This window comes from Oncorhynchus tshawytscha, linkage group LG05, assembly GCF_018296145.1.
Source record: "Oncorhynchus tshawytscha isolate Ot180627B linkage group LG05, Otsh_v2.0, whole genome shotgun sequence".
In the NCBI taxonomy this organism is placed as follows: Eukaryota; Metazoa; Chordata; class Actinopteri; order Salmoniformes; family Salmonidae; genus Oncorhynchus; species Oncorhynchus tshawytscha.
The window spans coordinates 4,757,983-4,778,955 of NC_056433.1; the positions used below are offsets into that span (position 1 = coordinate 4,757,983).

Sequence of the window (20,973 nt, forward strand, 5' to 3'; positions counted from 1 at the left end):
CGCTTAAAAACATGCCCCACACATTTTACAGATGAGTGGCTTCGGTCTGGCAACTCTACCATCAAGTCCTAATTGGTGGAGTGCTGCAGAGACGGTTGTCCTTCTGGAAGGTTCTCCCATCTTAACAGAGGAACTCTGGAGCTCTGTCAGAGTGACCACCAGGTTCTTGGTCACCTTCCTGACTAAGGCCCTTCTCCCACGATTGCTGAGTTTGGCCAGACTACCAGCTCTAGGAAGAGTATTGTGGTTCCAAACTTCTTCCATTTAAGAATGATGGAGGCCACTGTGTTCTTGGGGATCTTCAATGCTGCAGACATTTCTTTGGTACCCTTCCCCAGATCTGTGCCGACATAATGCTGTCTTGGAGCTCTACGGACAATTCCGTCAATCTCATGGCTTAGTTTTTTCTCTGACATGTACTGTCAACTCTGTGCCCTTATATAGACAGGTGTGTGCCTTTCCAAATCATGTCCAATCAATTGAATTTACCACAGGTGGGCTCCAATCAATGTGTAGAAACATCTCAAGGATGATCAATGGAAACAGGATGCACCTGAGGTCAATGTCGAGTCTCATAGCAAAGGGGTCTGAATACTTGTGTAAATATGTAGATTTTTTTACATTTTAAAACTTTAAAAAAAAAAAAAAGATTTGCATAACTCTCAAAACCTGTTTTCGCTTTGTCATCGTGTATAGAACGATGAATGTTATATTTAATATATTTTAGAGTAAGGCTGTTAAGTAATTCACTGAATGCACTGTGGACATTATAGTTTCCTTTACTGTCTGTCTCATTGGCTGCAGGAGTCATTGAGTGACCTCTACTATGAATCCTCCTCAGCCAATGAGACGGACAGCAAGACACTGGCACATTTTGCTGCAGGCTACATCTGAGCCTGTGTTTGATACGGTCTGTGTAGAGACGGTCACTCAAAATCAAATCAAATTGCATTTGACGTGTACACATGTATTGTGCAGATGTTATTGCAGGTGCAGCGAAATACTTGTTTTTCTAGCTCCAGTATTAATATCTAGCAATACACAGACAAATCCCCCCCCCAAATAAAAAGAAATTAAGAAATATCAGTACGAGCGATGTCCGGAATATAAATGTTCACTACATGACCAAAAGTATGTGGACACCTGCTCATCAAACAGCTCATTCCAAAATCATGGGCATTAATATGGTGTTGGCCCCCTCCCTTTGATGCTATCACAGCCTCCACTCTTCTGGGTAGACTTTCCACTAGATGTTGGAACATTGCTGTGGGGACTTGCTTCCATTCAGCCACAAGAGCATTAGTGAGGTCGGGCACTGATGTTGGGCGATTAGGCCTGGGTCGCAGTTGGCGTTCCAATTCAATTCATCCCAAAAGTGTTTGATGGACTTCAGGTCAGGACAGTCAAGTTCTTCCACACCGATCTCGACAAACAAATTTCTGTACTGACCTTGCTTTGTGCACAGAGGTATAAGTAATGCTGAAACAGGAGAGGGCCTTCCCCAAACTGTTGCCACAAAGTTGGAAGCACAGAATCGTCTAGAATGTCATTGCATGCTGTAGCGTTAAAATTTCCCCTTCACTGGTCTAGTCGGAACCATGAAAAACAGTCCCAGACCATTATTCCTCCTCCACCAAACTTTACAGTTGGCACCATGCAGTCGGGCAGGTAGCGTTCACTTGATGTCTGCCAAACCCAGATTCGCCCGTCGGACTGCCAGATGGTGAAGCGCGATTCATCCAGAGTCCAACTCCAACCGACGCTTGGCATTGCGCATGTGGATCTTAGGCTTGTGTGCGGCTGCTTGGCCATGGAAACCCATTTCATGAAGCTCCAGACGAAAAGTTAATGTGCTGACGTTGCTTCCAGAGGCAGTTGGGAACTCGGTAGTGAGTGTTGTAACCAAGGACAGAGGACTTTTATACTCTACGTGCTTCAGCACTCGGCGGCCCTGTTCTGTGAGCTTGGGTGGCAAACCACTTCCCAGCTGGTTATGCTTTTAAAGTTGAAAAAACAGGACTGATTTTCATATCTTGGTGACAAACCTCAGATCCGAGAGAGGGGATTTAACAGCTCACTTAATCTGCTTTAAAACAAAGGGACATTGTACTACGAGGACAAGCAAGGAGCTCACAGGGCCATATCAGCATTTCATAATCAAGCTAAGCTATACTTTGTCCAGCAGCACTGAGCATTTTTACATCATTCTAGAAGAGTGAGCAAAGACTGTGTGGGGTGTACCGGGTGTGGCTTGATGTACCGGGTGTGGCTGGGTGTACTGTAGGGGGCTGGGTGTACCTAAAATATTTAGGTTTAAATAGGACTTGAAAGAACAAAACATTTCACAACCTCAAGTCCTTAGTGTAGTTCATTGCACTGACATAGCACTTGCTGGTCATAACACACCTTCAACATGTTGCCAGGACAACAACCTCTCCCTCAACGTCAGCAAAAGTAAGGAGTTGATTGTTGACTTCAGGAAGCAGAGGAGAGAACAAGCCCCGATCCAAATCAACAGGACTGCAGTAGAGAGAGTCAGCAGTTAAGTTCCTCTGAGTCCACATCACTGAGGACTTGAAATGGACCGACATCACCACCACTCTTGTCAAGAGGGAGCAACAGAGTCTCTACTTCCTAAGGCGGCAGAAGAAATTCGTCATGCCAACCCGGGTCCTCTCCAAATACTACCGCTGCACCATCGAGAGCATCTTGACCGGTTGCAACACAGCCTGGTATGAGAATTTCTCTCCGTCCACAACCACAAGGCCCTCCAGCGGGCGGTGAAGACAGCCCAGTACCTCACTGGGACCACCCTCCTGTCAATCCAGGACATCTAGTTGAAACAGTGCCCGAAGAAGAAGGCCCGCAGCATCATCAAGAACCCCACACACCCCAGCCACGAGCTGTTCAGTCCCTGACCGTCAGGCAGACGGTACCAGACCAAGAGGTCTATCTATCTACAAGCCATTAGACGGCTGAACATTTGGACTGGACTGACCACCTGCTCTGACTCTCTGCACCTTAACACACACACACACACACACACCTCTTATTATGATTGCTAAATACTGCACAATTTAAACACTTGCCGCCCATCTTCAACCAAAACATGTACATTTTGGACAATAAATTGTGCCTTCCTGTATTAAATTAATATATATATATATATATATATATATATATATATATATATATATATATATATATATATATATATATATATAAATATATTAAATGTTTGTTCTATTCTACTGAGACATTTACTTTATGTTTGTATTCTTATCTTGTATTATCGTTGCATTGTGGAGAAGGAACCTTGCAAGTGTATCCTGAACATAGAAGTAATACAACTTTGCCTTGAAAGATAAGATCTATAACCGGTGCTAAATGGGGGTTTTCTGGTGATACCCGGCATTCAGAGACCGTATACTTACCGTGTGACTGTAGTGAGAAGTGTCAGATAAAACCAATGACGCATTGGCACCTACTGTCCAATCATCACCTATGATGGAATTGCTGTGGTCTTATATCGGCATTGGGATATTATATTGCAGTCCTAATAAAAGGATTGATTTTATTACAGGGTAACTTTATATTGATGTGGATCGACTGATCCACAATGAATTGAATGGAAGTGTCAATCGTGTATGATTCCACAAGGACTAAGGGGTTAACTTACATTGTATTACAAAATGGCAATGCCTTGTGAGGTATTATGACAGAGAGTGAAAGTCCTGTCAAATTGTTTACTAGTAATCGGACCTGGGCCAACCTCTAAAGTCATATTACAAGAGTCTGGTTGGGGTGATTAAAAAGAAAAAAGTAAAATCACTGGAATGGATTTCACATGCTAGGAATCTGCAGTAAAATAACTATGTCGCAACAGACAAACAAATCATTTCTGGAACTCACCACATAAGTTGATCCATTTTCTCCCGAACGAACCTCCGTTTCGGGAATGGAGAAATGCATTTTTAGATGGACCACTGGACGAGAGGACCACTATTTTTGGATGAAAAGGGCACCACAAAACTAGAAGGTAAAGTCTATTGCGAAAGTGGTCTTGCACTCCTCTGCATTGACTCCGTATACAGTGTTCCGTTCGTTTGTTCAATCCGATGCGATAGAAGAAGAAAAAAATGGGGGGGAAAAAAATGTTGCTTATCCAACAATTTCTGCTGCACTGACCTGGATTACGAGACAACTTCTCCCACGTCAGTACTCTAAACTTTTCCCACTAGCGTTCTCCTAGCAGCCATGTTGCAGATGTAGGTAATTGCACATTCATTGTTGGCTGTAAAAATTATATTTATTCGTCGATTGTGTGTGGAGGTCCAAAAACATTCACCGTTACCGTTGGCCCTGTTATAACAATCCGTTCTCAATTCGTACCGATGATACCATTCATGTTCTTTCTCATAAGAACTTTTTGGATGAAAAGGCGCAGTTAGCTCCTGACAACCCTCGTCACTTCCCTAAATTGTATAAACGGCTGAGGCGTGTGTGTCGTGAACAGTATTATTGTGAACAACAGTATTGGAACCGGCGGCTCGCCCTTCAAAATAAAAGTCCCCTATTGAAACTGATACAAACGGATAAAAATAGTGGAAACATGCCATAATTGGACTAGATAATGATAGACCAGGTTGGAATGTGGTTCAATTCAACGAAATACAATTATTAGTTAATAAAAGTTGAGTTGCCCCTCCAAAAAGTTCAAATCAGTTGAAATTGCACTGTGGATGCATGTGAATTGCATTGGGGGCATGAAGAGGGGCAGCCTACTCAATAGTCTCGCGTTGCCATACCTCCGTTATTAAATTGCGCTATTAAGTCACGCCTCCCTTAGAGGTCTGTTGAATTTTGTATCGCAAAAATGGTTTGAATGGTCTGCTGGCTCCCAGCAGCAAGATTTCTGATTGAATGAAAGTAAGCTAGCTAGTTGGCAACATTGCAGAAATTTGAAGAAAACCTGGAGGAAAAACTGAATTCTGTTTATCCAGAAGTGTACTTTATACACACAATCGACACACACTATATGACCAAAAGTATCTCATTCCAAAATCATGGGCAATAATATGGAGTTGGGTCCCCCCTTTGCTGCTATAACAGCCTCCACTCTTCTACGAAGGCTTTCCACTAGATGTTGGAACATTGCTGCTATAACAGCCTCCACTCTTCTGGGAAGGCTTTCCACTAGATGTTGGAACACTGCTGCTATAACAGCCTCCACTCTTCTGGGAAGGCTTTCCACTAGATGTTGGAACACTGCTGCTATAACAGCCTGCACTCTTCTGGGAAGGCTTTCCACTAGATGTTGGAACACTGCTGCTATAACAGCCTCCACTCTTCTGGGAAGGCTTTCCACTAGATGTTGGAACACTGCTGCTATAACAGCCTCCACTCTTCTGGGAAGGCTTTCCACTAGATGTTGGAACATTGCTGCGGGGACTTGCTTCCAATCAGCCACATGAGCATTAATGACGTCGGGCTCTGATGTGGGACGATTAGGCCTGGCTCGCAGTCTGCTTTCCAATTCATCCCAAAGATGGGGTTGAGGTCGGAACTCTGTGCAGGCCAGTCAAGTTCTTTCACACCAATCTCGACAAACCCTTTCTGTATGGACCTCGCTTTGTGCATGGGGGGGCCTTGGTATTCTGAAACAGGAAAGGGCCTTCCCCAAACTGTTGCCACAGAGTTGGAAGCACAGAATCTTCTAGAATGTCATTGTATGTTGTAGCATTAAGATTTCCCTTCACTGGAACTAAGAGGTCTCAACCATGAAAAACAACCCCAGACCATTATTCCTCCTCCACCAAACTTTACAGTTGGCACTATGCATTGGTGCAGGTAGTGTTCTCCTGGCATCCGCCAAACCCAGATTCGTCTGTTGGACTGCCAGTTGGTGAAGCGTGATTCATCACTCCAGAAAATGTGTTTCCACTTCTCCAGAGTCCAATGATGGCAAGCTCTACACCACCCCAGATGATGCTTGGCATTGCGCATGCTGATCTTAGGCTTGTGTGCGACTGAGTATTGGAACCCGATGATGATTTTTTTACACGCTACGCGCTTCAGCACTCGGCAGTCCCGTTCTGTGAGCTTGTGTTTCCTACCACTTTGTGTCTGAGCCGTTGTTGCTCCTAGACGTTTCCACTTCACAATAACAACTCTTACAGTTGACCGGGGAAACTTTAGCAGGGCAGAATTTTGACAAACTGACTTATTGGGGAGATGGTGGTGCCATGTTGAAAGTCTCTGAGTTCTTCAGAACTGGCCATTCTACTGCCAATGTTTGTCTATGGAGACTGCATGGCTGTGTGCTCATTTTATACACCTGTCAGCATAAGGCTTGATTTTCATTGGGGGCCAGGAAGGAGCTGGTACGATGTACATTACTGTCGGTTTTAGTGATGTTATATATATGCAGGCCTCAGCCACTACCCTGAGAGCACTTGATTCAGTGTATCATGCAGCCCTCAGGTTCATTACAAATCAGAAACCTCTAACACATCATTGTGATCTCTACAGCGCTGTTGGCTGGTCGTCATTGACCTTGCGTAGGCTGAAACCCTGGTTTACACTGATTTATAAGGCCCATATTGGGTAAAATGCCATTTTATCTCTTCTTTTTTAGTTAGATTGATAAATAAATATCAATTACGGTCCCGTTCTGATTTACTTCTAACAGTACCAAAAATTAGAACAGGTCACGGTAGAAATAGTTTTAGTTACTTAGCTCTGTGGTCCTGGAATTCTCTCCTGAACATTTTAAAATGTGATGATCTAGTTTCGTTGGTGGAGTTCAAACACTTGATCGATGTATATATCATAGAAGAGTGTAATTGTCTTTAGGACTGTTGTTTTTAGTCAAGATGTTTGTGTTTTTAACGTAAAAGGTTTTTGTTGTACTGTATGTGTGTTTATAGTTTTGTTTAATGTTGTGTTAGTGTATGTCAGTTGTTTTGTCTGAAACGTTGTTCCCCCTGCTGCTATTGGACCAGGTCTCTCTTGGAAAAGAGATGTTATCTCAATGAGAAAAACCTGAATAAATAAAGGTTAAATCATTGACTATTTTAATGGTGTGTCCACATACTTATGACCATGTGGTGTGCATCAACATGTTTTAATCTGCTATTTCCAGGCCATCCTCATGCACTGTTGCACCTATGAGACTCTATAGAGCCCCACAGTGTCATAATACCCATAAAACCTGACGGTCAAACAGGGAAATGGTTTCAATCGTTTTTCCAACCATTCATTTTTCCCATAACGGATTTTAGAAATTAAAATTTTAAAAATAAGGGCTGTGTTTCGTGTAGAATTACCCTGGTGTGACGTGTTGATAACCATGGACATCTCTCTCAGACAAGGTGACTTTTACCAATATACAGTACCAGCCAAAAGCTTAAGACACACCTACTCATTCAAAGGCTTCATTTTTTACTATTGTCTACATTGTAGAATAATAGTGAAGACGTTAGAACTATGAAATAACACATACGGAATCATGTAGCAACCAAAAAAGTGTTTTAGAAATCAAAATAGATTTTAGATTCCTCAAAGTAGCCACCCTTTGCCTTGATGACTGCTTTGCACACTCTTGGAATTCTCTCAACCAGCTTCATGAGGAATGCTTTTCTAATAGTCTTGAAGGTGTTCCTACATAATGCTGAGCACTTATTGGCTGCTTTTCCTTCACTCTGCGGTCCGACTCATCCCAAACCATCTCAATTGGGTTGAGGTCGGGTGATTGTGGAGGCCAGGTCATCTGAGGCAGCACTCCATCACTCTCCTTCTTGGTCAAATAGCCCTTACACAGCCTGGAGGTGTGTTGGGTCAATGTCCTGTTGAAAATCAAAAAGTCCCACTAAGCGCAAACCAGATGGGATGGTGTATCGCTGAAGAATGCTGTGGTAGCCATGCTGGTTAAGTGTGCCTTGAATTCTAAATAAATCACTGACAGTGTCACCAGAAAAGCACCTCCACACCATCACACCTCCTCCTCCATGCTTCACGGTGGGAAATATACTCTGCATCTCATAAAGACATGGCGGTTGGAATCAAAAATCTCAAATTTGGACTCATCAGACCAAAGATTAGATTTCTATCGGTTTAATGTCCATTGGTCGTTTTTCTTGTCCCAAGCATGTCTCTTCTTCTTATTGGTGTCCTTTAGTAGTGGTTTCTTAGCAGCAATTTGACATGAAGGCCTGATTCACACAATCTCCTCTGAACAGTTGATGCTGAGATGTGTCTGTTACTTGAACTCTGTGAAGCATTTATTTGGGCTGCAGTTTTTGAGGCTGGTAGCTGTAATAAACTTATCCTCTGCAGCAGAGTTAACTCTGGGTATTCCTTATCTGTGGCGGTTCTCATGAGAGCCAGTTTCATCATAGAGCTTGATGGTTTTCGCGACTGCACTTGAAGAAACTTTCAAAGTTCTTTAAATGTTCTGTATTGACTGACCTCCATGTCTTAAAGCAGGGGTGGACAATTCCAGTCCTCGAGGGCTTGATTGGTGTCACCATTTTACCCCCAGCCCCAGCAAACACACCAATAATCACCTAATCCTGATCTTCAGATTAGAATGCAATTTGATTAATCAGCTGTGTTTGCTAGGGATGGAGAAAAAGTGTGACACTAATCAGGCCATCGAGGAGTTGCCCACCCCTGTCTTCTGTATACCAGCCCTACCTTGTCACAACACAACTGATTGGCGCAAACGCATTAAGAAGGAAAGAATTTCCACAAATTAACTTCCAGGTGAAGCTGGTTGAGAGAATACCAAGAGGGTGGCTACTTTTAAGAATCTCAAATATAAAATATATTTGGATTTGTTTAACACTTTTTTGGTTACTACATGATTCCATAAGTGTTATTTCATTGTTTTGATGTTGTCACTATAATACTACAATGTAGAAAATAGTAAAAATAAAGAAAAACCCTAGAATCAGTAGATGTGTCCAAACTTTTGTCTGCTCCTGTACATCGGTACACTAAAGAGTAGCCAGTTTCTGCTCTGCTTGCTTTGACAACTCGGTGAAAGAGCGCAACACATACACACTGAACTATGCTCTTCTGTGCTGGTCCAGCCATCCTTCCAAAAGCTTTGCCTTCACACAGCCTGATAGCCTTTGGTCCTAAATCCAGCCGACCACTCTGAGGCATCCGCATGGTCCTAAAGCACCCCGTTGCTGTTTTTTGTATCACATTGCAATGATAAAACTGGGAGGACAAAAACGCAATTTCCGAATTTGAGAGGGACATGACACCCCCATCGCTAGTGAAAGTTGTGCCCCTGGGTGGTATAATCACGTCCTAAAGTGAAAAAAAATGTTTTTGTTGCTTTATGAAATTGCAGTTTCTACTTCATCTAAACCAAATATATTGTATTCCTGTGGTATTTATGCTGGACTGAGGAACACAGACACACGGTTGAGCAATTTCTGAATGCAATAGAAAGAGAGGGAAGTGTTTCCCAGCAACACATTACCTGTACTACTGATGGATCCATAGCATGTATGAAAGTCTTTAATAGGGACACTATGAAGACATAATTGCAGCACTGTTGGAAAATAATTACTGGAGTGCCACTAAAACAGATGTAGAGGTCTGTACACGGGTATGTACACAGGTCTATGCATGGGTATGTACACAGGTCTATACACGGGTATGTACATGTCATTTAATATGGCAGGCTAGTAAACTTTGTAAGTCACAGTACAGAGGTAAGGATGAGATGGACAAGTACATTTTCAGTTTACTGTTGAACTCTACCAAATCAAGAGGACATTAAATCTATTGTGATATTTGCATAGTTCTTGGTAGCGTAAGTAACTCGATATTGGTGAAGGTCATGAGTTACAGAGTCAAATAGACAAATTGAACTCTAATTCCAGAGGAAAAACAAGACAACATGGATGTTTTTGGTGTCTGATAACTATTGAGGACTTTGGGAAAGAAGCACTTGAAGAAAAAGCTAAATCACCATTCAGTGAGTGTTTTGAAAAAAATCAGGAAGCAGGCCCTCGAAGACATTGTCCATTGCACTGATAAAAAAAACAGTACTATGGACAAAGGTTTATAAACTAATTTCCTTCCTGTAATCCCAATCTGGTTTGACTTTATGAGAGGACATTTACAGAGATTCTCGTCAGTATCCTACAAAATCAAGTCAGAATCAAATAAGCACAGCAGTGAGTGAGGCTATGTTTACAAATACTCAAATGTTATACTTTGAATATTAAAAACATAGATCAGATGAGTGTATAACTAAATTGCACCCTTTGATTATAGTTTGTGAGGGAGTCCTCTGTATAAAAATCCAGAAGAAACTATCAAAAAACAATTGACACAGCCACAAGCCATAGAAACATGGCAGAAACATGGTATAAACATGGCAGAAACATGGCAGAAACATGGTAGAAACATGGCAGAAACATGGTAGAAACATGGCAGAAACATGGTAGAAACATGGTAGAAACATGGTAAAACATGGTAGAAACATGGTAGACACATGGCTGAAACATGGTATATATATAAACATGGTAGAAACATGGCAGAAACATGGTAGAAACATGGTAGAAACATGGTAGAAACATGGTAGAAACATGGTAGAAACATGACTGAAACATGGCAGAAACATGGTAGAAACATGGTAGAAACATGGTAGAAACATGGTAGAAACATGGTAGAAACATGGTAGAAACATGGCAGAAACATGGCAGAAACATGGTAGAAACATGGTAGAAACATGGCAGAAATATGGCAGAAACATGGTATATATATAAACATGGTAGAAACATGGTAGAAACATGGTATATATAAACATGGTAGAAACATGGTATGGTATGGTATATAAACATGGTAGACACATGGCAGAAACATGGCAGAAGCATGGTAGAATCATGACTGAAACATGGTATATATATAAACATGGTAGAAACATGGTATATATAAACATGGTAGAAACATGGCAGAAATATGGCAGAAACATGGTATATATATAAACATGGTAGAAACATGGTAGAAACATGGTATATATAAACATGGTAGAAACATGACAGAAAACAAACCGGCCACCTAAGCTCCCCCCGTAGGTCTTCTCAAGGTCCACCTGATAAGAAATCCAAAATAGTTTCCCTGAATAACAACTCATGCAATAAGCATAAAACTGGAGGCCCAGTATAGTAAACCTGATGCACAGAAAGATCTAGAATCCCTCCAGTGTTCTGTGAGTGTAGCTATTGGAAATGTTTGTACGTTTCCAAATACAAGCTGTTGGTTCAACTGATCCATACAGTCATTTTTACATCTACAGGCAGTGAAATATATTTTCTTTATGAATAAAACTCAGATGAAAAATAATTGTTCTGTTCTATTTCAGTCTGCAAGTCAGAGTCCAGGCTACACCTTTCAACATACCTAATTTTATTTAGATTAATAAAACTATACTGAATGAAAATATAAACGCAACATGGAATAATTTCTGCGATTTTACTGATTTACAGTTGTGGTATCCCAGGAGGTCTGGTAATAGAGGGGAGGTAAGTGAGGCGACGTTGGCTCCCTCTGCTGGGAATACGTGAGCTGGGCACCCCGACATGGACAGCTCTAAGTGGGAGGTAATTAGAGGAATGTGCCAACCAACCGTGGAGGCCAAAAGAAAAGGAGCACAGGGGCACACCGCGAGAGAGAATGAGGAGAGACCGACACCAAGCCACAGTAGAGAAGAAGGACTGAGCCAAACCTCAGTGATTCTCTTTGTTCTTTTTTTATTTCTGTCTTAGTAAAGTTGTTTTTGCGGACTAAAGCCTCCCTGTCTCTGTGTCAATCTCTGCACGCTCAATCCAACACCCCACGGTTTCCCACCCAGTTCATATAAGGAAATCAGTCAATTGGGGCTCCTCAGTGACACAGCATCTGGCATCTCAGTGCTAGAGGCGTCACTACAGACTCTGGTTCGATTCCAGGCTGTAACACAACCGGACGTGATTGGGAGTCCGATGGAGCGGCACACATTTGGCCCAGCGTCGTTGGGGTTTGGCCGGGGTAGGCCATCATTGTAAATAAGAATTTGTTCTTAACTGACTTGCCTAGTTAAATTAATAAAGGTAAAAAAATATGACGAAAACCTCATTAGGCCCTAATCTATGGATTTCACATCATTGGGCAGGGGCGCAGCCATGGGTGGGCCTGGGAAGGCATAAGCCAAACCACTTGGGAGCCAGGCCCAGCCAATCAGAAGGAGTTTTTCCCCACAAAAGGGCTTTATTACAAACAGAAATACTCCTTAGATTCATCAGCTGTCCGGGTGGCTGGTCTCAGACAATCAAGGTTTGGCAGGTGGAGGCTGTCATTGTAAATAGGAATTTGTTCTTAACTGACTTGCCAAGGTAATAAAAAAAAAATAAAAAAATGACACAGGTGCACCTTGTGCTGGGGACAATAAAAGGCCACACTAAAATGTGCAGTTTTGTCACACAGCCATTGATGTCTCAAGTTTTGAGGGAGCATGCAATTGGCATGCTGAATGCAGGAATGTTCACCAGACCTGTTGCCAGAGAATTGAATGTTCATTTCTCTACCATAAGCCACCTCCAACGTCGTTTTAGAGAATTTGGGGGTACGTCCACCCGGCCTTGCAACTGCAAACCACGCCAGCCCAGGACCTCCACATCCGGCTTCTTACCTTTATTTAACTACGCAAGTCAGTAATGATGGGGCAGCAGGGTAGCCTAGTGGTTAGAGCATTGGACTAGTAACCAGAAGGTTGCAAGTTCAAATCCCTGACCTGACAAGGTACAAATTTGCCGTTCTACCCCTGAACAGGCAGTTAACCCACTGTTCTTAGGCCGTCATTGAAAATAAGAATTTGTTCTTAACTGACTTGCCAAGTAAAATGTTAAATGATCATGCTGTTTAATCAGCTTCTTGACATGCCACACCGGTGGATGGATTATCTTGGCAAAAGAGAAATGAACAGTGTAAACACATTTGAGAGAAATAATCTTTTTTTGCAGAGAAAACACTTCTGGGATCTTTTATTTCAGCTCATGAAACATAGGAACAACACTTTACATTTTTTGGTAAAATTAACTAATATTTGTCTTTTGTTGAATACTACATTCAAAGCGTGTTTAGTATTATCTAGTCCAATTGTGGTATGACACCACTATTTTTATTCGTTTGCGTCAGTTTCAATGGGGGACTTTGATTTTGAAGGCGAACCGCCGATTCCACTATTGTTGCTCACGGTAATGTTGTTCACAACACACTGGTATGATTGAGAGAGAGGGGAACAGGCAAAACATGTGTTACATTTGCCTCTTTCTGCTTCTTGAAGTTTTCCAAAATATTTTTCATTGGTTGGCGAGCAAGCAGTTCAGGAAACAGACCAAATGTGATACAAATCCCAAGCAAACTGACTACATTGTTTACCGTTAAGCAATAATGTAACCAATATGTATCAAATCGCTCTTCAAGAAGCGTTGCAACAGTCCTCTGGTCCAAACCATTTCTGGTGGAGGGGACCACATTTATTTTAAACATTACAAAACAACCATGTGCCAATTTTTTAAAGGAATTTCCACGAATAATATACATGTATTTTAGTCTGTAGGCAAGACATACATAACATAGGCTATATATTATGTTTTCTAACAACAGCTTCAAATCACTTACGTAAATGATTTATTATCGTCTTCTGACCCCTCTACTGTAATGGCATATTTCAGAGTGTGGGGATGGTCAGATGACGGTGAATTTGAGAACAGTCATCTGGCAGCTTCCAAAATCAATTGAAATGTTTTCTTAATAACATAATTATTATAAATGAAATTGTAAAAAAAAAAATGAAATGAGGTATTTTGTCTATGTAGGCCTGTCCATTTTCGTTGTTTTGAAGGCAAGAAACAAAGGAATATGGCTAATGAATAATGCAACACATTTCATATTGTTGTACAATATTTTGGATATGAGATCCTCTTTATAGGCTGGGCTGTGCAAAAAGGTCGGGCAATTTGTAATGCTATGAAGCACTGTCTGCTTTCAAACACACACGGATGGGTTTTCTTTATTTTTTCTCGTCTCAGTCTTATCGATCATTAATTCATGTGAAAAGACGGATAACCTGATAATAGAACTAGCAATACCGGATGTCCCCACGTTACCATACTGTGATTGAACCAATCCAGGTCTTGTAGAGATCAGACAATGATACAAAGGAAACGAAACAAGGAGACATGCGAGTGTATTAAGGAAGCGGCTGTGATTTTAGTAGCGTACAGTCAGTCACATGTTTATCTTGTATTGATCATATGAATATCGCGTTCAAAAATGACAGCTGGATCCAGCCAGCGGAATGCAGCAGTGGCCTTATTGATCTTTCATTTATATTTATATGGGAGTTATCAACTGACTGAGTTACAGGTAAGTGGTCTGCTTCAGCTCTATGCTATACAGGAATGCTGCGCAGCTCGCCATAACCGGTTATTTACATTGTAATTGCTGCTAGTAGGCAACACTCAGAAGAATATGTTCTTACATTGCAACTGCTGCCTACGCTCATAGAGTTCAGTTGTTACATTGTTTAAACACTCGGATGTGTTACGTTGTATTGTTACATTGTAACTACTATGCTACACTCATTGTTGTTATTGACCCGTTTACACCTTGACATACTTCATTAGGCGCTACGTCATCTCGTCCCACTAGGGAATGGACGTCTGCGGTGTTTGTGACGGCAATATGGAGAAGAGCCTGTCTCTAGTCAGAGATCGCATTTAGTTTGGGAGATTGCAAAATATGACCTTTTCTTTCAAGACAGGATATATATTATATATATATATTGTTTCCGGTGATAATATTTTTTTGTTTGTTTAGTTACCTTTTCCTCAACTTGTTTCTCTAACTTTATAGCATGTCAAATTAGCTTGCACTGCAGAGCTAAAAGCTAGAATAGGTTCAAGATACCACTGTAGCTAGCGACCTCCACCTAATAATTATCACAAAAAACAAACGACATTAGGGTCACAATAAACTAAAATGGGAGGCAAAAGTCATATAATCAAATTGGCTTAACAGCTAATGTGTATTATGTAACATGACTATTACAATTGTACTTATATTAATGGGTAATTGTTTACAAGTTACTAGCTATCCCATAAAGCCAACACCGAAAACCACATATTTTCATCTTCTTCTGTGGTTTGGTAACCTCCTGTTCTTCTACGGACTCTGGCTGGACTGAAAATGTCGTAAAGTGGCCTCCATCTCGCACACAGATCCTTCAACCACACGCGGGCGGTGTGATTCCACTCCGTTGTTGACGTCCCCATTGAAATGAATGATATCCGGCGCCTTGTTCACATTACACATAAGCATGTTATGCCGGATGTCATGAATTTCAATGGGGACGCCCACAACGGAGTGGAATCACACCGCCCGCGTGTGGTTGAAGGCTCAGTTGTGATGCGGATGCCATATACATTGACATTTTAAAAACTTTACGTAATCTTCAGTAGAAGAACTAGATGAAAATATGTGGTTTTGGTGGTGGCTTTATGGGATATCTAGCACCTTTAAAACCATGACGAATTCCTATAAGTACTATTTGAATAGTTATGTTCAGTGACGTGTATTCATGCATGCCAAGTGAAGCCAGGCTTCCCCCCCAAAAAAATCACCAAGAAAAAAGAAGATTATTTATCTTTCTTCTCTCCATGTTTCTTACTGAAAAAAGCGAGAGAAACAGCGCTACTCTGTCTCTGTAGACCATCTATTCGATGCTGTCTGGCCAAAAAAAGTATGACATTGTTTTCTGCCCCCGATAATTGAATGCAAGGGAAGCCAGTGAGTATTTCGCCTCGCTTGATAAAAAAAAGAGTATAAAATAGCCAATCAGCGTTGAGCTAAAGTGAGTGAGCTCAACTGTGCATGGTCCTGGCACACCAAAATAAAAGTGTAAAGGGAAGCCAGTTTGGGTTTGGCTTCACTCCTATCACATCGCATCGAGAGCATACGTCATTGACAGAAACTTGTTGCATCTCATTGTGTTATTGTCCTCTGGTGGCTAGCTAGCTAGCTAAAATTGGCCCTATTCTAAATTAGCCATGGGATGGAGAAAGGGATTTTGACTTGTGGTTTTACCTAATTCTCCGTATTGGCCAATGATTATAATGGTAATGGCAATTCTGATCCAACCATTAATTCATACATTGTGCCCCTGGCCTGAGAGGATGGAAGTTCAATATGTAACTAGATGTAGAAGGCTAATGTTAACCAGCTAACGCTGCCCATGAATGGAAGTTAGGCCAGGTAGCCAGGGACAACAAATACTATTTAAAAAAATGTAATGTATGACAGAGTCATAGACCGTTTGGTCAACATGAAAGTGAGGAGGATGGCATTGGCATTTCTCTACAAGTAGGGTGAGTCAACATGGTTTTTACTTGCACACACACACACACACACACACACACACACACACACACACACACACACACACACACACAGAAATCAAAACCATGGACAGCCACATAGTATTTAGCTTATAATGATTGGACTAAATTGTTTTCAGTATCTTTTTAGTTGTCAATGTATTAGAATAAGCATAAGTGATTTGATGATGTTGAAATGTTGAAGTTGACATGGTGCTGGAATAGTGGAGGCAGCTCCAGTTTTCTTTGTGACTTCCGGTAACTCTCCATGGGTCTAAATCAATAAATATTCTGTCTGGGCTTCCCCAGTGATTTTATCCACACAACACTACTGGTAATGTTAAATAATACACATAGGCTGTTAAGCCAATTTAATTATAAGACTGTTGCATTCCGTTTACGTTTAAGTTGGTGATGGTAATGGTGTTTGTTTTTGATGATAATTATTAGATGGAGGTCACAAGCAGTACAGTGGTATTTTCAACCTAGCCTAGCTTTAAGCTAGCTACAGTGGTATTTTCAACCTAGCCTAGCTTTAAGCTAGCTACAGTGGTATTTTCAACCTAGCCTAGCTTTAAGCTAGCTACAGTGGTATTTTCAACCTAGCCTAGCTTTTAGCTAGCTACAGTGGTATTTTCAACCTAGCCTAGCTTTAAGCTAGCTACAGTGGTATTTTCAACCTAGCCTAGCTTTTAGCTAGCTAGCTGTTCTGCAGTGCAAGCTAACTTGACTTGCTATAAAGTTAGAGAAACAAGTTGAGGAAAATGTAACTAAACAAAACATGTTTTATTATCACCTGAAACAATATATTTATCATATCTCGAATGAAAAGGTCATATTTTGCAATCTCCCCAAATAAATGCGATCTCTGACGAGGCACGGGGGCGACCGAGAGCCTAGTGGTCAGTGTCGGACTAGTAACCGAAAGGTTGGGGGATCAAATCCCCCCCGAGCTGACAAGGTACAAATATGTTGTTCTGCCCCCCTGAACAAGGCAATTAACCCACTATTCCTAGGCTGTCATTGTAAATAAGAATTTGTTCTTAACTGACTGGCATAGTTAAATAAATAAAAACACAGCCTCTCCTCCATATTGCGTTTACAAACACCTCACGTGTCGGTTCAGAAGCGGTGCAGGACTCGGTGAAGATGACCTACTGTGCAATGAAATACGTATAAATAACTGTCTTCTGCTAGCCTGCCTGCTACATTGACAGAGATGTGTGGCTTGATTATTATGACTTTTATTATTAATCAGTTGGTGAAGATGTTGATGTTGATAAAGGCGTTGTGAATTTCTGCTGAACAAACAGGTATGTCATCTCTGCAACAGAACAGTGCAGAATAGCACCGCTCTGGGCCAGTTCTGTTCCGCGTCTGCGGGCTTGGTTGACGGATGCTGCTGCCTGCTGCGAAAAGAAAACACCAGCAATGCTGACTACCTCATCGGGTAGGAAGTTGTACTTTGGCAACACCAGACTTCGTTTTGATGATTATTGATTATTCCCTTGATGTAATAACATATGTAGAAACATTCAACATCTATAACAACTCTAATAATGTGTAACAACCGTTTAGTAAAATATACAAACTGATTACTTGTCTTGTAGCCAATGTCTCATTGTCAATTGTCATTGTTACATTATGTTGTCTATTTCCACTAAAAACGTTATTTATCCCACTCTGTTTTCTCACTCAGGTTGGACCTATCAAACTGTTCTCTAAGTCATGTCGAGGACCTTCAAGAGGCATCAACAGCTGCAATGATGTATGTTAAACAGACTGTTTACATTGGGGCTACAAACCTGGTCAGTTTGTTCATGTTTTTATAGAGCCTTTTGTACTCTCTTTGTTCTTCTACAGAGATATCTCACTGAACCCCATAGTTCAACTGAACAATTCACTGTTTCAAGGCTTCATCCAGTTGGATAACCTGTAAGTACAACTCCCTGAGCTGTGTTACCGAGTCCAACCTTGCAATGCACATTTTAATGTCCAATCGGGTCCTTATTAGAATAGAATTCACACATATTTGAATGTCCAATCAGGTCCTTATTAGAATAGAATTCACACATATTTGAATGTCCAATCAGGTCCTTATTAGAATAGAATTCACACATATTTGAATGTCCAATCAGGTCCTTATTAGAATAGAATTCACACATATTTGAATGTCCAATCAGGTCCTTATTAGAATAGAATTCACACACATTTTAATGTCCAATCAGTTCCTTATAAGAATAGAACATTTTAATGAGCCTATACCCTTTCTGTAAGGATTCTGCCTGTCAACCTGACCTGTCCAGGAGGCAATGCATCATGGAATAAAATGGAGGTCAAAGGGGACACACGTCACTGTGAAGGACAGAAGGACATCTGCAACCAGACTGGACATCTGTGTAAGTCACGTGTCAACCTTCTTTTGCTGCATGATCCTTGTTGTTGTGTTTAATAAAGAAGTAACCTAGTAGTTGAAAAGACACAAAACACCACTGTTTTGGTAAATAGAAGGATAGGGCTGGGGAAAATATAACCACTCTCAAATTCATAGACAAAGCTATGGATGGAATGACTGACCGTTCATGATATCAAATTATAGTTTTAACCACATTTTGAGGCAAGACAGTGTTTGTTTGCAATAACTTTGTTTTACTATCATTGGAGTAAAAAAAAAAGCATATATTTTGTTCTAATGACGGCCAAAGTTGAACAAAGCTAATGAGGCATTTCTAAGTTAAATTCTTCAATAATCAGTGTGCTATATGCCATTCATTTAAGAAGTCCAAAAATGTATGTGCCAATTACAGATTGCCCACTTTAAACTCACTTTGGGAAATTAAAATGTCCGCTTCCATTCAGCTGTGATTCTGAATACAGTGATCTGGCATCAATATTATAGTTGGCATTACTGTCATAATATCTGTTTATAAAGTATCATAGAGACTATAACATTGCTTCTGAGCAAGGCGTTTAACCCACCGTTCCCCGGGTGCCGAAGACGTGGATGTTGATTAAGGCAGCACCCCGCACAGGGGTTGGGTTAAATGCAGAATACACATTTCAGTTAAATGCATTCTGTTGTACAACTGACTAGCTATCCCCCCCCCTCCTTCTACAGCGTTGAACTGCCCTGAGAACTCCCTCTGTGCAGCGTACGGTCCGGGCTTCTTTGAGTGTAGCTGTGTGGACAACTTCCATGGATACAAGTGTCTCCGAGAGGTCAGTGAGTACACCACATCATCCATGTATGACTATTGTCAAGACAATGGCTTTAACTTTATCCTCAACAACATTCATTCATATCCAATCTCTGATTGTTAAAGACAGCATGAGCATTAATTAATTACCAAGGGAAATTCACAGCCTTTCAAACAAAACCCCATTGTGGTGTAAGTGCCATGGTAACACCGAGTCACATTGTTGTTCTCCGTCTCTGTTGTTGACAGGGGAAGTTCCCTATAATCAAGGTGTTCGGGATTCTAGGGGCCTCCACAGTCCTGGTCTCCATCCTGCTATGGGTCACCCAGAGACGCAAGGTCACATCTGCCTGAGGTTGTACCCACTCCCCCCCTGGTCTGAGGCCTGGTCCTGGGACTCTATTTGGAAAACACTTGTTTTCCAGTGATGCTGACATAAAGAGACAGGGGGGGGAAATATGTGACCATTTTAAAACTGACTTTAGCGTGGAAAGCCAGTGTATTCTATGGAGACAGTTGTATCATTGACCTTTATAGTTTTAATCATCTGTTTTGATGGGGTTGTTAAATCTTTGTTTTATCACCACAGATGTTGCAATTGTTGTAGCCTTTAAAAAACAACAACCTTGCAGACATTTCCCTAGATCAACATGAAATCTAAGAGATTGTGATGCGGGACAATACATGACCTCACTTTATGGTCTACAGTTTGTGCCAAATCATGTTTATAAAAATTTGACTAAGATGCTTGGGGCCAATTTCCCGGGACATCGACTAAGCCTCGTACAGGACTAAAACATCTATTTCAATAGAGATTCTCCATCGAGCATGTTTTTAGTCCAGCACTACGGTTAATCTGTGTCTGGGAAATCAAACCTTAAACTTGATAAATGAAGCAGGAATTGTAGTAGAAGCAATAATATGCAGTATAAAGTTGCATTAGGCCCCCCCCATGACAAAGATATCGATGAATTAATTACATCATAGGGAGACATGAGCAAAACACATTGTTTGCAGAGAGTACTGCAAATGTTGAATTGTTGTTGTATGTACAGATTGTTCATGTAATAATACATTTTTTGCTGTTTGCATTTTATATTTCATCTTGGATTAAAGAAGATATGATATACTGACAATATAGATATGATATACTGACAATATACTGTCTATTGAACAAAAATATAAAAGCAACATGTAGTGTTGGTCCCATGTTTCATGAGCTGAAATAAAAGATGCCAGAAATTTCCATACGCACAAAAATAGCTTATATCTTGCAAATGTTATGCACAAATTTGTTTACATCCCTGTGAGTGAGCATTTCTCCTTTGCCAATA

The 20,973-nt window shown here is 41.0% G+C and overlaps 2 protein-coding genes and 1 long non-coding RNA gene across 4 annotated transcripts in view; 2 read left to right on the forward strand and 1 right to left on the reverse strand.

The window, feature by feature from the left end:
• The window catches only part of LOC121846460 (sorting nexin-17-like), a 76,205-nt gene extending 72,160 nt beyond the window's left edge, over positions 1-4,045 (reverse strand). For both annotated transcript variants that reach the window (XM_042321354.1, XM_042321353.1), the window contains exon 1: positions 3,913-4,045. In XM_042321354.1, coding sequence (XP_042177288.1) covers positions 3,913-3,972 — 60 coding nt within the window. In that variant the 5' untranslated portion in view covers positions 3,973-4,045. The remainder of the gene's footprint in view (positions 1-3,912) is intronic.
• Positions 3,916-11,818, forward strand: LOC121846462. The gene is made up of 2 exons (XR_006083321.1): positions 3,916-4,039; positions 11,514-11,818. It is a non-coding gene; the product is annotated as an uncharacterized LOC121846462 (long non-coding RNA).
• A 2,385-nt stretch (positions 11,819-14,203) lies between these two features.
• Positions 14,204-20,775, forward strand: LOC112249872 (all-trans retinoic acid-induced differentiation factor). The gene is made up of 7 exons (XM_024419585.2): positions 14,204-14,433; positions 17,756-17,892; positions 18,142-18,210; positions 18,306-18,377; positions 18,720-18,841; positions 19,561-19,661; positions 19,889-20,775. Exons 1-7 carry the CDS (start codon positions 14,341-14,343, stop codon positions 19,991-19,993), a joined length of 699 nt encoding a protein of 232 aa, XP_024275353.2. The 5' UTR covers positions 14,204-14,340; the 3' UTR covers positions 19,994-20,775.
• The last annotated feature ends 198 nt before the right edge of the window (positions 20,776-20,973 follow it).